The sequence below is a fragment of the Bombina bombina genome, chromosome 4 (assembly GCF_027579735.1).
Source record: "Bombina bombina isolate aBomBom1 chromosome 4, aBomBom1.pri, whole genome shotgun sequence".
Lineage (NCBI taxonomy): Eukaryota > Metazoa > Chordata > Amphibia > Anura > Bombinatoridae > Bombina > Bombina bombina.
The window spans coordinates 1,159,281,219-1,159,298,692 of NC_069502.1; the positions used below are offsets into that span (position 1 = coordinate 1,159,281,219).

Consider the following 17,474-nt stretch of genomic DNA (forward strand, 5'->3'; position numbering starts at 1 on the left):
TGTCGTCCAAGTAAGGTACTACAGCAATGCCCCTTGGTCTTAGCACCGCCAGAAGGGACCCTAGTACCTATGATAAAATCCTAGGAGCAGTGGCTAATCCGAAAGAAAACGCCACGAACTGGAAATGCTTGTCCAGGAATTCAAACCTTAGGAACCGATGATGTTCCTTGTGGATAGGAATATGTAGATACGCATCCTTGAAATCCACCTTGGTCATGAATTGACCTTCCTGGATGGAAGGAAGAAGTGTTCGAATGGTTTCCATCTTGAACGATGGAACCTTGAGAAACTTGTTCGAGATCTAAGATTGGTCTGAACATTCCCTCTTTTTTGGGAACTATGAACAGATTGGAGTAGAACCCCATCCCTTGTTCTCCTAATGGAACAGGATGAATCACTCCCATTTTTAGCAGGTCTTCTACCCAATGTAAGAATGCCTGTCTTCTTATGTGGTCTGAAGACAACTGAGACCTTTGGAACCTCCCCCTTGGAGGAAGCCCCTTGAACTCCAGAGAATAACCTTGGGAGACTATTTCTAGCGCCCAAGGATCCAGAACATCTCTTGCCCCAGCCTGAGCGAAGAGAGAGAGTCTGCCCCCCACCAGATCCGGTCCCGGATCGAGGGCCCGCATTTCATGCTGTCTTGGTAGCAGTGGCAGGTTTCCTGGCCTGCTTTCCTTTGTTCCAGCCTTGCATAGGTCTCCAGGCTGGATTGGCTTGAGAAGTATTACCTTCCTGCTTAGAGGACGTAGCCCTTGGGGCTGAACCGTTTCTGCGAAAGGGACGAAACTTAGGTTTATTTTTGGTCTTGAAAAGACCTATCCTGAGGAAGGGCGTGGCCCTTGCCCCCAGTGATATCAGAGATAATCTCTTTCAAGTCAGGGCCAAAGAGTGTTTTCCCCTTGAAAGGAATGTCAAGCAATTTGTTCTTGGAAGACGCATCCGCTGCCCAAGATTTTAACCAAAGCGCTCTGCGCCACAATAGCAAACCCAGAATTTTTTCGCCGCTAACCTAGCCAATTGCAAGGTGGCGTCTAGGGTGAAAGAATTAGCCAATTTAAGAGCACGAATTCTGTCCATAATCTCCTCATAAGAAGAAGAATTACTAATAATCGCCTTTCCTAGCTCATCAAACTAGAAACACGCGGCTGCAGTGACAGGGACAATGCATGCAATTGGTCGTAGAAGGGAACCTTGCTGAACAAACATCTTTAGCAGACCTAATTTTTTATCCATAGGATCTTGGAAAGCACAACTATCTTCTATGGGTATAGTGGCGCGCTTGTGTAGAGTAGAAACCGCCCCCTCGACCTTGGGGACTGTCTGCCATCAGTCCTTTCTGGGGTCGACTATAGGAAAACAATTTTATAAATATGGGGGGAGGTACTAAAGGTATACCGGGCCTGTCCCATTCTTTACTAACAATGTACGCCACCCGCTTGGATATAGGAAAAGCTTCGGGGGGCCCCGGGGCCTCTAAGAACTTTTCCATTTTACATAGTGGTTCTGGAATGACCAGATAATCACAATCATCCAAATTGGATAACACCTCCTTAAGCAGAGCGCGGAGATGTTCCAACTTAAACTTAAAAATAATCACATCAGGTTCAGCTTGTTGAGAAATGTTTCCTGAATCTGAAATTTCTCCCTCAGACAAAACCACCCTGGCCCCCTCAGACTGGTGTAGGGGCCCTTCAGAAACCATATCATCAGCGTTCTCATGCTCTACAGAATTTTCTAAAACAGAGCAGTCGCGCTTTCACTGATAAGTGGGCATATTGGCTAAAATGTTTTTGATAGAATTATCCATTACAGCCGTTAAATGTTGCATAGTAAGGAGTATTGGCGCACTAGATGTACTAGGGGCCTCCTGTATGGGCAAGACTGGTGTAGACGAAGGAGGGGATGATGCAGTACCATGCTTACTCCCCTCACTTGAGGAATCATCTTGGGCATCATTTTTACTAAATTTTTTTATGACATAAAATACATATAGTTAAATGAGAAGGAACCTAGGTTTCCCCACAGTCAGAACACAATCTATCTGGTAGTTCAGACATGTTAAACAGGCATAAACTTGATAACAAAGCACAAAAAACGTTTTAAAATAAAACCGTTACTGTCACTTTAAATTTTAAACTAAACACACTTTATTACTGCAATTGCGAAAAAGTATGAAGGAATTGTTCAAAATTCACCAAAATTTCACCACAGTGTCTTAAAGCCTTAAAAGTATTGCACACCAAATTTGGAAGCTTTAACCCTTAAAATAACGGAACCGGAGCCGTTTTTATATTTAACCCCTTTACAGTCCCTGGAATCTGCTTTGCTGAGACCCAACCAAGCCCAAAGGGGAATACGATACCAAATGATGCCTTCAGAAAGACTTTTCTATGTATCAGAGCTCCACACACATGCAGCTGCATGCCATGCTGTCCTCAAAAACAAGTGCGCCATACCGGCGCGAAAATGAGGCTCTGACTATGATTAGGGAAAGCCCCTAAAGAATAAGGTGTCAAAAACAGTGCCTGCCGATATAATCATATCAAAATACCCAGAATAAATGATTCCTCAAGGCTAAATATGTGTTAATAATGAATCGATTTAGCCCAGAAAAAGTCTACAGTCTTAATAAGCCCTTGTGAAGCCCTTATTTACTATCTTAATAAACATGGCTTACCGGATCCCATAGGGAAAATGACAGCTTCCAGCATTACATCGTCTTGTTAGAATGTGTCATACCTCAAGCAGTAAGAGACTGCACACTGTTCCCCCAACTGAAGTTAATTGCTCTCAACAGTCCTGTGTGGAACAGCCATGGATTTTAGTTACGGTGCTAAAATCATTTTCCTCATACAAACAGAAATCTTCATCTCTTTTCTGTTTCTGAGTAAATAGTACATACCAGCACTATTTTAAAATAACAAACTCTTGATTGAATAATAAAAACTACAGTTAAACACTAAAAAACTCTAAGCCATCTCCGTGGAGATGTTGCCTGTACAACGGCAAAGAGAATGACTGGGGTAGGCGGAGCCTAGGAGGGATCATGTGACCAGCTTTGCTGGGCTCTTTGCCATTTCCTGTTGGGGAGGAGAATATCCCACAAGTAAGGATGACGCCGTGGACCGGACACACCTATGTTGGAGAAATTGAATATTCAAATGCATTATCCCAAATAATGAAACTGACTGTCTGAAATAAGGAATATTGAACATCCTGAATCAAGGCAAATAAATGTTTAAACACATATATTTAGAACTTTATATAAAAGTGCTCAACCATAGCTTAGAGTGTCACAGAAAATAAGACTTACTTACCCCAGGACACTCATCTACATATAGCAGATAGCCAAACCAGTACTGAAACGAGAATCAGTAGAGGTAATGGTATATATAAGAGTATATTGTCGATCTGAAAAGGGAGGTAAGAGATGAATCTCTACGACCGATAACAGAGAACCTATGAAATAGACCCCGTAGAAGGAGATCATTGAATTCAAATAGGCAATACTCTCCTCACATCCCTCTGACATTCACTGCACGCTGAGAGGAAAACCGGGCTCCAGCCTGCTGCGGAGCGCATATCAACGTATTATCTAGCACAAACTTACTTCACCACCTCCACGGGAGGCAAAGTTTGTAAAACTGAATTGTGGGTGTGGTGAGGGGTGTATTTATAGGCATTTTAAGGTTTGGGAAACTTTGCCCCTCCTGGTAGGAATGTATATCCCATACGTCACTAGCTCATGGACTCTTGCTAATTACATGAAAGAAATAACAGTTGTAATTTTCCTCCCAGTGGAGATGGGAGAGATAGGTGCTACAATGTATTGGGCTTTGTATATACAGAAAGATATAAGATACAGTTTTTTTGCGTTTATAGAGATAAATGAAACAGATCTACTCTCATTACAAGCTAATCCCATTTTAATGGGCTGTGGTGTCAAAGAAAAAAATCCTGGCTATTTCGTATGCAAAAAAAACTAAAGAAGTAATTGCCTATATATTTTATATCCTGCAACTGCTATAACAAGTCATTGGAAACAAATTAAGAGGAAATCAGTTTTACAGCACATTTTCCTTTTAAATTGGCATTAGATTCAAAACTTCAAATGCTGTAATGTGTTACAGCAATTTATTATTACTTGTTCCTGAGCAGCAATGCATTACTGGGAGCTAGCTGAACACATGTGATGAGTCAATGAAAAGATGCACGTGTGTAGCCAATAATCACCAGCTAGCTCCCAGTAGTGTATTGATGCTCCTGAGCCAACCCGAGTATGCATTTCAACAAAGGATATCAAAAGAATGATGTAAATCTGTTAATAGAACTAAATTGAAAAGTCTCTTAAAATTGTATCTTCTAACAACCATAAACTTGATTTTCATTTACCTTTATTTATTCTCAAATAAAACGCTTAAAAAGATTTGCAGTGACATTTCACTATTTATTTTGAGATTATATCAAAAAGCTGAAAGAGCACTCACAGGATTTCTTAACCACATTACATTTCTTAATGTTTCGTGGATCAAACCGTCCAATTCATCAGAACCAGGAGACAGTTTGATTCTCGAAACATTAATACATGTAACTCTTTGCTGAGAAATCCTGCATAATTCAGTAACCTGGCCCTGCAACATACAACAGTAATTGCTTGATCACTGCATGCACTAATTTACATCTGTCCCTAACTGGTAACAACAAATTAGATTAGTTAATTCATGTAAAGTTAAAACCAGCTGATGTTGAATTTTGATATAGTTACTTTGCACAGATTAGATTATTGCCTCATTGGATTGTAATAAACTGAAAATTCCATGTAATACCTACCCCAAATCCAGTCACATCTAACACCAGTACAGTAGGGATCCCACCAAACGTCACCCCTTGTAGTACTGTGCTACCGACTGATCCATTATAACAGTACAACTGGTTGTCGCTTGAGTGGTTGTCAATACGACTCTCAGACCAGGAAGAGAATGCAGAAGATTCGGTATCAAAATGAAATGAGGAAAATGGCATTTTCATCTGCAGACCTGAAAAAAACAAAAAAAACAGGATCCATTAAAAAGAGCTTAAAGGGACAGACTACTCCAGAATTTTTATTATTTAAAAAGATAGATAATCCCTTTATTACCCATTCTCCAGCTTTGCATAACCAACACAGTTATATTAATACAATTTTTACCTCTGTGATTATCTTGCATCTAAGCCTCTGCAGACTGCCACCTTATTTCAGTTCTTTTTACAGACTTGCATGTTAGCCAATCAGTGCCCTCAGTAACTTCACGGACGTGAGCACAATGTTATGTTTATGGCACACATGAATTAACGCCCTCTAGCAGTGGAAAACTGAAAATTCACTGAAATAAGTGGCGGCCTTCAAGGGCTTAGAAATTAGCATATGAGCCTACCTAGGTTTATCTTTCAACTAAGAATACCAAGAGAACAGAGCAAATCTGATGATAAAAGTAAATTGGAAAGTTGTTTAAAATTACATGCCCTATCTGAATCATGATAGTTTATTTATGTATAGACTGTCCATTTAAAATGGCATGCTCTGTCATGAACGTTTAAATTTGCCTACTACATTATATGTTAAAGACATAGTGCCACCAATTTGATTTAATAAAGTTATTATTGAAAATGATGCCATATGAGTCACACTTGTCTGTGACTACAAATATCACTACCATGATGCTTATCATTAAAGCAAGAGCAACTCCTAAATATGTATAATTAAAAAGATCCGGGAGCAGTAATTACATCCTTGTGCGTATCATTTGTATTTTCTTGAGTACAACTAGAAGATTGTGTCCTGGGTATCAGTTAAATAAAGTGTTTGTGTGTGTGTATATTCTATATTGTGCCTTTTGTTATTAAAGGGACAGTCTAGACCTTAGTCATCTTAAAGTTTTACCTTAGATTAAGATGCAAATAGCCTCCTGCGCCTTTCTATATCATGCAGCAGGAACAGTAAAAAAAGTTATTTTAAAAAAAATATTGTTTCTGGTCACTTTGAAATGGCTGCCAAGCTCCGCCCACTGATGACATCACGATCTGGGCTGCATCTAGGCACTCTGCTGAATAGCATTGACAGTCTGAATCCAATCAGTGAGTCTGTTGTAACTAGTGAAGCCCAGATCATGATGTTATCAGTGGCCAGAGCTTGGCAGCCATGTCATAGTGACCAGAAACAAAACAAAAAATTCAGGAAACAAAATAGATAAAACTTTTTAAATATACAATAATTATTTAGCTTTTTATAAGTGAAACAAGATTTAGAAACATAAGTTAAATAATACATCTGCTTTGATATATAATTATATCTAGCATTATTTTACAGTTAAATATCCCTTTAAAAGGTAAATAAATAATAATAAAATGCTCTAACATACTAGAGCATTTGTTTATTGCATGCGCACAACTGTGTGTTGCTCTAGCAAAAGCATCAAACAAATAAATTAAATTGTCATGGGCTCACCAGATGTGTTCAGCTAGCTCCCAGTAGTACAGTGCTGATCTGCAGCCGATTTAAACGTTGTGTTTAATCCCTTTGCAGGCATTTTTGCACATGTATGTCCCTTTAATGATGGAAACTTAGGATTCAAATTCAAGTGATTGTAAAGTTTCTTTAATTACTGCATAGTATATACAAATAGTCTGCAAAACATGGGCACTTTCATTCATTACATTTTTCTAAGACGCTTTATTGGTAAAACTAGTCCTAAAGTCTGTGTACACGGGCCATTTGTTTCAGTACAGCGGTCCCACCCCTTGCTCTCTCTTTCCCCCCCCTATTTTGCTCTCTCTTTCCCCCCCCTATTTTGCTCTCTCTCCCCCCCCCTCTTTTGCTCTCTCTCCCCCCCTCTTTTGCTCTCCCCCCCCCTCTTTTGGCTCTCTCCCCCTCCCCCTCACTTTTGGCTCTCTCCCCCCCCCCCTCACTTTTGGCTCTCTCCCCCCCCCCCTCACTTTTGGCTCTCTCCCCCCCCCCCCTCACTTTTGGCTCTCTCCCCCCCCCCCCTCACTTTTGGCTCTCTCTCCCCCCCTCTCTTTTGCTCTCTCTCTCTCCCTCTCTTTCCTCTCTCCCCCCCTCTTTCCTCTCTCCCCCCCTCTCTTTCCTCTCTCCCCCCCTCTCTCCCCTCTCTCCCCCCTCTCTTTCCTCTCTCCCCCCTCTCTTTCCTCTCTCCCCCCCCTCTCTTTCCTCTCTCCCCCCCTCTCTTTCCTCTCTCCCCCCCCTCTCTTTCCTCTCTCCCCCCCCTCTCTTTCCTCTCTCCCCCCCTCTCTTTCCTCTCTCCCCCCCTCTCTTTCCTCTCTCCCCCCCTGTCTTCCCCCCCTCTCTTTCCTCTCTCCCCCCCTCTCTTTCCTCTCTCCCCCCCTCTCTTTCCTCTCCCCCCCCCTCTCTTTCCTCTCTCCCCCCCTCTCTTTCCTCTCTCCCCCCCTCTCTTTCCTCTCTCCCCCCCTCTCTTTCCTCTCTCCCCCCCCTCTCTTTCCTCTCTCCCCCCCCTCTCTTTCCTCTCTCCCCCCCTCTCTTTCCTCTCCCCCCCCTCTCTTTCCTCTCCCCCCCCCTCTCTTTCCTCTCCCCCCCCCTCTCTTTCCTCTCCCCCCCCCTCTCTTTCCTCTCTCCCCCCCTCTCTTTCCTCTCTCCCCCCCTCTCTTTCCTCTCTCCCCCCCTCTCTTTCCTCTCTCCCCCCCCTCTCTTTCCTCTCTCCCCCCCTCTCTTTCCTCTCCCCCCCCCTCTCTTTCCTCTCTCCCCCCCCTCTCTTTCCTCTCCCCCCCCCTCTCTTTCCTCTCCCCCCCCTCTCTTTCCTCTCTCCCCCCCTCTCTTTCCTCTCCCCCCCCTCTCTTTCCTCTCTCCCCCCCTCTCTTTCCTCTCTCCCCCTCCTCTTTGTCTTTTGCACTCTCGGCCACACCCACTCCCACCTGGCCACGCCCCCACTGTGGGCACTCAGTCGGCCATGCCCCCTTCGTGCACACCCCTGGCCACACCCCTTGACAAGTCCGCCCAGTCACGCCCCCCACTACAGCTCTCCTGTATGGCCACGCCCCCCCCATGGCCGCTCAAATTCTCTGCCGCTCAAGGCCAGGTATGTTTGTCCTCACACAGTCTCTACTGCGCATGACTGCATCTGACAAACATACCTGGTCTTATATTATATAGGATATTTATCATTTTGTGCAGTTGTTCCTCTGCCCGCATCTCATACTTGAAGTAGCTGAGCGATGACGAATCCGACTTCATCCAATCGTTGCGTACCCCACATGACGTCCAGCTCGTGGGGCACGCAACGATTGGATGAAGCCAGATTCATCATTGCTCAGCTAGATTAAGGATGAGATGCAGGGGTTGGAAGGAACGGCACAATGTTTACCTTCACAAAATGATAAATATTTGACCAATAAAGTGTCTTAGAAAAATGTAATCAATGAAAGTGCCCATGTTTTGCAGACTATATTTATATACTGTGCAGTAATAAAATAAACTTTACAATCACTTTAAAGAAAGATAGTTTTATACATTTAGTTCTTCAGTAATTAAACAAAATACAATTTTTAAGGTATATAGCATTAAAGGGACACTGAACCCAATTTTTTTCTTTTGTGATTTAGATAGAGCATGCCATTTTAAGCAACTTTCTAATTTACTCCTATTATCCATTTTTCTTCATTCTTTTGCTATCTTTATTTGAAAAAGAAGGCATCTAAGCTTTTTTTTTTTGGTTCAGATCTCTGGAGAGCACTTTTTTATTGGTGGATGAATATATCCACCAATCAGCAAGGACAACCCAGGTTGTTCATCAAAAATGGGCCGGCATCTAAACGTAAGTTCTTGCATTTCAAATAAAGATACCAAGAGAATGAAGAAAATTTGATAATAGGAGTAAATTAGAAAGTTACTTAAAATTGCATGCTCTATCTGAATCACAAAAGAAAAAATTTGGGTTCATAATTTTATTTTTTTCAGGGTTTAAAACAGCTATAACTTTTACTTTATCTGTCCTTAATTGTCCTCAGAAGAAGAGATTAGATCAAGGAAAATAGGTATCAAAAGAATACAAGCCTACAAATGTCAGATTTACAGAACATGAAAAGGGGACAAAATAAATGAGTATAATAAGTAAATTGCCACTTTTTACTACACATAATTAAAAAATGATGGGTCAGATTATAAATGGAGCACTAATAAATGCTTCCGCTCGAGCGTTAACTGTGCTAGAAGTAAGCTTTTTCCTTGTTGGGTTGCTCTTGTATTATGAGTTGAAAGCAAACTGTTTTTGCTTGCGTGCTAACCCGATGAGCATGAAAAGCTGAAATTAGAATATTGTGTGCACGTTCACGTATTCCCCCATACAAGTCAATGGAGAGAAAAAAAAAGTTGTGGGAAAAAAAAAAAAACTAACAACCCACTCTCGCGCAAACCCAATCACATATTCCAATGTGCGCTAACCCAACATGAAACTATGATTATTTCACATTCCACTGATCTTAACATAGCAGAATATGTTCTATGTATTCATAAAAAAATATTTCTAATATCTGATGTTTTTTTGGTACAATATATATTTATACCTATATATCTATAAGAATATATTTATATATAGGTATAGATATATACAAATATGTATATAGGTTTATATAGGGATTTCTATTTAAAAATATTTAGAACAGATTCTGCTATGTGCAGAACATTGGAATGTGAAATATTTACAGTAAATACACAGTATAACACTATTAAATATGAATATTGCATAAATATGTTTTTACACGTTTTCATCTACATAACTGCAAAGAGTTCCAATGCACTTTTATATATGTGTACATATGTATGTGTTTATATGTGTATATATGTCTGTACATACACTATAATATATATATATATATATCCAAACATAAAGAAAAACCAGCGAGCCTCAGGTAAAGTTGAAATAAACTTTTATTCCTCTTTTCAAAGGATACTACATGTCAGGTAGTAAAAGCTGCACATAGGCAGTGCTGTTAGCGTAGCATCTGACGCGTTTCGGCTAGTATGCCTTAATCGTAGATGCTTACTGGTGGCCAATCAACCTTTAAATAGCCACCACAATCAAATTAATACAAAAACACTGTGGCAGAATTTCTAAAAACAGACCTTGAATAAATACTGGGCATGTATTGGGGTGAATGGATACACTCAGATTTTGGTGACATAATGTTCAGTGATGTATGTATATGTAAACAAAAATGAAACAGAATATTTTATATAAACTACCATCATTTTCCTATTATATTAAGCCTTAAAGAATTAGCTAAGTGTAAACATTATGCATATGTTTAAATTAATTAATTAATATAAATTCTCTTAGCTAATATTGTGTCTGATTAAGAGAGACTCTTTTCTTCTCTTTTAGTCACCCTAATTAAGCTATGCAAAAATGGGTATAAGGAAAAATATTTCTTGTCTTAGAATATTCACTAATGACACAGGTAGTTAAACTCTTTGCCAAAAATTAATTATGTCACCACTAATATTGAACCCTTGAGGTCTTCTGGTTCTCAATAAGAATATCCAAAAGGCTTCTCTGTAAAACATTCTTGCTGTTTTATCACCTCCCCTGGGACCTACTTGTATACGTTCAATTACACACCAGTTGAAGGTGGTAACTTTTTTGTTATGCTCTTGTATAAAGTGTCGCACAAGATCTGAACAATCTATTTCTTGCTCAATATTGTTGAGATGCTCCCTTATGCGTGAGCGCACCTCCCTTGAGGTGCACCCCACGTACTGTAATTTACATTGGGAGCATTCTGCAAGATAGATCACATATTTTGTGCGACAGTTTGTACACTATATATATATATATACACACACGCACACACAAATATATTTACACACACCTTTAGACATGTATATGTAGGTATCTCTATGTTAAAACACATGAGATCTCATATTTTTGAGCCCTTATAACTTTTGTGTGCAATATTTTATTTTAATAGATAGTGTTATTACTATACAGTGTAATGTATTTTTTATGTTTTTTGTGCAACCTTTTTGTTTCGCAAAACAGTTAACCAGAGCTCTAAAGTCACAGTATTCATTCTAGCGTAAATTGTGATAGCACTCAAGCGATCACATTTACTTTCAACTCGTAATACCAGCGGTAAGCCCGACGAGCGCAAACACCTGTGATAAACCCATATCGCTTGCACACAAATGTTTACGCTCTCCACTCATATTGTGGCTCTATATATTTCAGGAATGAAGAGAGAAACCAGTGCTCGAATGAATAAAAAAATAACATTTATTAGAATGCTTAAAAAAAAATATATATATATAGGACAGCAAGCCACCTATAAAAATAGCAAGGGGAAGCGCAGCACATAGGCTAACGCGTTTCGGCAAACTGCCGTAATCATAGCCTGCCATATATATTTCAGTCCCAGTGCTTTATGTCCCTTTAAGATAAAGCTGTTTAAACTGATTTTGAAACTAATAAGAAGTGCACGTTTGTGTACAACTTATGCTATGGGACAGATTGCTCACTGACTGATAAATACAACTCTCTTACCTTTATTAGTTGACATGTACCGCAAGCATACCTATTTTAACCCCAAAAAGCACAACCAGAGATTTCAGATACAAAAAAAATCTCCCCCACCTCCCAATCCGGGAATAATTAGTGTTATTGTTTCCTGTTTACATAGCTTTTCTACATAGAATATGTGTTATTCATATATTCAGTGTAGCTAGCAGTTTTATCGTCAAAACCAGTCATTTAAAATAACAAAATAAAGGTAAAAGAAAATTTTTAAAGTTTTCTTTTATTTCCTTGTCTCTTGTATCATGCGACAGTCATCAGCCTATCACAGATGCACTACAGGTAACACTGCCACATGCTCAGTAGGAGCTGTTGCCTCAGAAAGTGTGCACAATTTGATAATGGATGTAAATTAGAAAAATTAGAAAAAATATAAAAAATGCCAGTTAATTCTTGACTTTTCATGTCCCTTTAACCATTAATAATTCTCCCTTCTCTCTTCTCATTCGCACTCTCTATATCTTCACTGTGAGCTCTTTTTGTTCTCTCTGCTACGTTACTAATAACTCGAGCCAAACAAAAATACTTTTATACTTAAACAAACTGGAAACAAGCAGTTCTTTAGTAAGACAAATAAATGATATTTGCAGAACTGCATTTTACATAACCGGTAACATGATACATAAATCTGCTTTTGTGAAAGAATGAGATCCGTTTGCACAAAAATCACAACAATAAACGGATGGTCCTTTAGATTCATATCTGCTGTCAAACTCTAAGCTTCTATCTCTTTCTTAGTGAAATAGGAAACAAAAGCCCCATCTCGTCTGCTTAGGTTTCTCAATCCTATGTTTTGGTTACTTTAAAGGGACACTGAACCCTAATTTAATTTTTTTCATGATTCAGATAGAGCAGCAATTTTAAAGGGACACTGAACCCAGAAATTTTCTTTGATGATTCAGATAGAGCAGGCAATTTAAAGCAAATTTCTAATTTACTCCTATTATCAATGTTTCTTCGTTCTCTTGCTATCTTTATGTAAAAAATAAGGCATCTAAGCTATTTTCTTGGTTCAGAACTCTGGACAGCAGTTTTTGATTGGTGGATTAATTTATCCACCAATCAGCAAGGACAAACTAGGTTGTTCACAAAAATCTAAACTTACATTCTTGCATTTCAAATAAAGATACCAACAGAATGAAGAACATTTGATAATAGGAGTAAATTAGAAAGTTGCTTAAAATGTCATGCTCTATCTGAATCACAAAAGAAAAAATGTGGGTTCAGTGTCCCTTTAAGCAACTTTCTAATTTACTCCTATTATCATTTTTCTTCATTCTCTTGCTATCTTTATTTTAAAAGCAAGAATATAAGTTTAGAAACCGGCCCATTTTTGGTTCACAACCTGGGTTGTCCTTGCTGATTGGACAGCACCAATAAACAAGTGCTGTCCATGGTACTGAACCAAAAATTGGCTGGCTCCTTAGCTTAGATGCCTTATTTTTCAAATAAAGAAAGCAAGAGAATGAAGAAAAATTGATAATAGGAGTAAAATTAGAAAGTTGCTTAAAATTGCATGCTTTATCTGAATCATGAAATAAAAAAATTGGGTTCAGTGTCCCTTTAATCCTTGGTAATGGTATTATTAAAGGGACAGTCAACACCAGAATTTTTATCTTTTAAAAGATAGATAATCCCTTTAATACAAATTCACCAGTTTTGCATAACCAACACAGTTATATTAATATACTTTTTACCTCTGTGATTATCCTGTTTCTAAGACTCTGCAAACTGCCCCCTTATTCCAGTTATTTTGACAGATTTGCATTTTAGCAAATCAGTGCTAACTCCTAGGTAACTTCACGTGCGTGAGCACAGTGTTATCTATATGACACACATGAACTAACAACATCTAGTGGTGAAAAACTATCAAAATGCATTCAGATAAGAGGTGGCCTTCAAGGTCTAAGAAATTAGCATATTAACCTCCTAGATTTAGCTTTCAACTAGGAATACCAAGAGAACAAAGCAAAATTGGTGATAAAATTCAATTGGAAAGTTGTTTAAAATTACATACCCTATCTCACTGGTTTTCAAACCCGTTCTCAGGCCTCCCTAACAGGCCACATTTCGAGGATATCTGAACTGGAGCACAGGAGAGATAATCAGCTGATTAGTAAACACTGTTATTTTACCTGCTCTCATACAAGGTAATCCTGAAAACCTGGCCTGTTGGGGAGGCCTGAGGAGAGGTTTGAAAACCAGTGTTCTATCTGAATCATGAAAGTTTATTTTGGACTAGACTGTCCCTTTAAGTCTCTGATTTTAATGTTTCTACAACCCCCTTTCTCTCTTCTAAGCTATACATATAATGTGCCTGTTGTAATACTACACTGTCATTTTATAAAATGCTACGTAAATGCTCTTTAAAATGACTAATATAATTCCTATAGAACAATATAAATAAATAATTATAGAACCACGCATAGAATGATTATTTTAGTAAATAATAGGCCTGATACATAGCATATACCAGCATTGCAAAATCTGCACACAACAGTTTTATGTGTTTTGATAACAAAGATTTTATTTTGGTAGCAAACTTTGCCCAGCATTAAAGGGACATTCCAGTCAAAATTTAATTTAAATGCACATAGATGAATTACATCTTGGAATAGAAACTTTTTGCAATATACTTGTATTGGCAAATGCTTGTAAAAGTTACCACTGTTATACTGTTAGATATTCTCAGTGCAGCAGCTGTTTAAATACTGCAGCAGCTCAGAACATCAGTGGGGCTTGTACCATGTTAGCAATTAACAAATTAAGTCATTACCAGATGGTACAGACACTTTAGGCTCTCTGAGCAAGTGCTGTGTTTAAAATGCTGGTGCACGGTGCATACTTAAAGGGACACTGAACCCAAATTTTTTCTTTAATGATTCAGATAGAGCATGCAATTTTAAGCAACTTTCTAATGTACTCCTTTTATCAAATTTTCTTCATTCTCTTGGTATCTTTATTTGAAATGCAAGAATGTAAGTTTAGATGCCGGCCCATTTTTTGTGAACAACCTGGGTTGTTCTTGCCGATTGGTGGATAAATTCATCCACTAATAAAAAATGGCTGTCCAGAGTTCTAAACCAAAAATAAAGCTTAGATGCCTTATTTTTAAATAAAGATAGCAAGAGAACGAAGAAAACTTGATAATAGGAGTAAATTACAAAGTTGCTTAAAATTGCATGCTCTATCTGAATCACAAAAGAAAAAAATTGAGTTCAGTGTCCCTTTAATGTGAATGTAAAGTCAAACAGAGTGCGCAACGGCAATTGAAAGTTTATCAAAAATAAGCATAAGTTTAATTCATGAAAATACTAATAAAGGCTTATATTTTCAATACTAAATGTTTTAAACAAATAAATATTACTGCCGTTTATCCACCCGAGTTATTCTAATTTTCCGTCACGGATGACGATTCAACAATCCTCTAATCAACGTTGCCCCCCCCCCTGAAGCGTCCAACACCCACGCTCTACTCTGCGTATTCGGCAAAGAAAAAATCTTCTGTTTAGTGGATATGCGCGCTCATGAGACGCGCATGCTCTGTTCCAATCCTTTAGATCCATCGCTAAAAGTTTATTGCTTTGTGTTATAAATTTTAATAACATATTTACAAGGTACTTACAAAGTAATAGAACTGTATTGATATTTCAATGCTTCTACGATTGCAACGATCCAACTATCTGATCCAATAGTACACAATGAATTTAGTCACTCATTGTATACTATGTATCAAGGACCAGAGAGCAGAGATTAGCATGCGCAAATCAAGTGTTTATCTGGAGCGCGCTTCAGGAGATACGTATAGAGCTGTCATGTCCGCTCTAATCGTCACACACTGGAAAAGTAGGAAGTATCGTTGGCGAGGAGTCGGCGAATAAAAGGTATAACATTTAAAACACATTTATACAATGAACCATATTTGTGATAAAAAAAAAAAACTTAGCAACAAAGTTTATGTATATTTTATATATGCCTAGCAGTGTTCCTTTCCAGTCAACTTTACATTCACTTTAAATACATGTTTGAAGCAGCTATAGCTTTTATTAGAGGCATTTTTGCTAATATATGTACATTCCAAAAAGTCTTCTAATCAAAAATGAAATGCATCCATGTGGATTCCAATTTTGGCTGGAATGTCCCTTTAATACTGCAGAGCCCTCTAGCACACACCCCTTAAAAGGCCTTTTGGAATTCATGCAGCGGGTTCTGCTCTACTATAACCAATTAGACTGAGGCTGCTCTCAGGTGAAATTTTCATCTCTAATGAAGCGCATGTATGCATGTGCGAAGCGCGTCAAATCAAGGGGAGCATACCACTGAATTGTATGATCTATATGCAATAAGCTGTTGCTTTTGAATGGATGCACGGACTAATTTATTACTGTAGTAACAATCTATATACATAGTCTGGCCTGGGGATAACTGCAGTATGCACTCCAGGACTCCAGACTCTCGGGGGAAGCGTCAAGAGAAGACTTTTTCCTATATACATTTGGTTGCAAAAATATTTCTCATTAGAATTATCATAGGGCGTCTACTAAATGTTACTGTGCAACAGACCCAATGAACACATGGCAGTGGGTTGAGTATATACACACCACTATCTCAAGGAAACTCTGATTAACAGCAATGACTTGTAACAAGACTATACCACTGCCCTGACCAGGTGCAAGATAGAAACGTGCAGCATGTAGCCTACCTCAGTAACCTCAGCTGGTCCCATGCCCAAGCTGACATCAAATTCAATCAGTGATAGCTCTAACTAGATTGGTTGCATATTGCACAAACTTATTCTATGAAAAATTGAAATATTCTTTTTGGTTTTACAAAAGTACTTTTTAAAAAAATAAAGTTTTTATAAGTTTTGTGCTAAATATTCTTGTGCAAAACAGCTACTACATGCCCCAGGGGTCGGTGGATCACATGCACAATAAAGTCACAGAACCTCAAGCATACAGTAAAAAATCTTTTGAAGTGAATTAGAAATTGACTGCTGTTTTCAGGCTCCCTGGTGTCTATTTAACAGAACGTCTAAGCTTTGAGAAGTTTGCATCAGCGTCTAGTTTTGGAGCTCTGTTCCGCTGTCCCACTACAACTCTCCATTTCCTAAAACGTTTACAAAGGGAAACTGTGGACTGCTTAGCTGTGCCCATAAACCACCCCATACTCCACCTATGGATTGTTAAGACTTCCCACATGTCTCCCTGACTCCATCCATAGCCTTCTGGTCACGGATAGTTTTCAGTAAGAGATGTTGGGATTCCGGGAGGTGATTAATAAAATGAAAACACTATATTATATGTTAACTTAGGTTCACTTGTATTTCCTCTCAAAATGATTAAACAGGTATAAAAATCCAAATCCAGTTTCATTATTTAAAAATAAATTAAAAAATAATTAAAATTGAGAATTGTTCCACCTAGTAAGAGTAAGTCCCACTCTTCTCTGCTTGTGTCTTTTGAATTTGGTTTGTAAATGCAAACGTTAATCTACAGACATCCCAACTCTCCCTGAAGTTCAGGGAGTATCCCTGATTGTAATAGCAGCTCCCTGATGCCAGCAAATGGAATACAATCTCCCTGAAACTCCAAGTACCATGATCTAATGTGGTCCAAATCCGGAAAAGCATGCATCAGTAACCAAAAAGCCCCCACTGATTTTAATAAACTAAAACAAATACTACCAACAAGCGTACGATCACTGAGAAATAGGTTTGTTGTGTGTGGTTGTGCAATAAAGCTATGCTTTTTTAAATGTGACTTTAGTGGGAAGCTACTTTAATGATAAGTCTCTATCTTATTTAGGGTTTCAAGGTGTCCAATATATAACTGGGGGGGGGGGGGCGCTGTAGCGGGTGAAGCCACCTCCCTGAAATGAGTTTTTGCAGGTTCT

General features: G+C 38.8%; 1 protein-coding gene across 1 annotated transcript in view; it reads right to left on the reverse strand.

The window, feature by feature from the left end:
- The window catches only part of TMEM63A (transmembrane protein 63A), a 162,309-nt gene that overhangs the window by 137,766 nt on the left and 7,069 nt on the right, over nucleotides 1-17,474 (reverse strand). Inside the window, exon 2 of the mRNA XM_053712617.1 lies at nucleotides 4,834-5,039. Within this exon, the coding sequence (XP_053568592.1) occupies nucleotides 4,834-5,031 (198 nt within the window). The 5' untranslated portion in view covers nucleotides 5,032-5,039. The remainder of the gene's footprint in view (nucleotides 1-4,833; nucleotides 5,040-17,474) is intronic.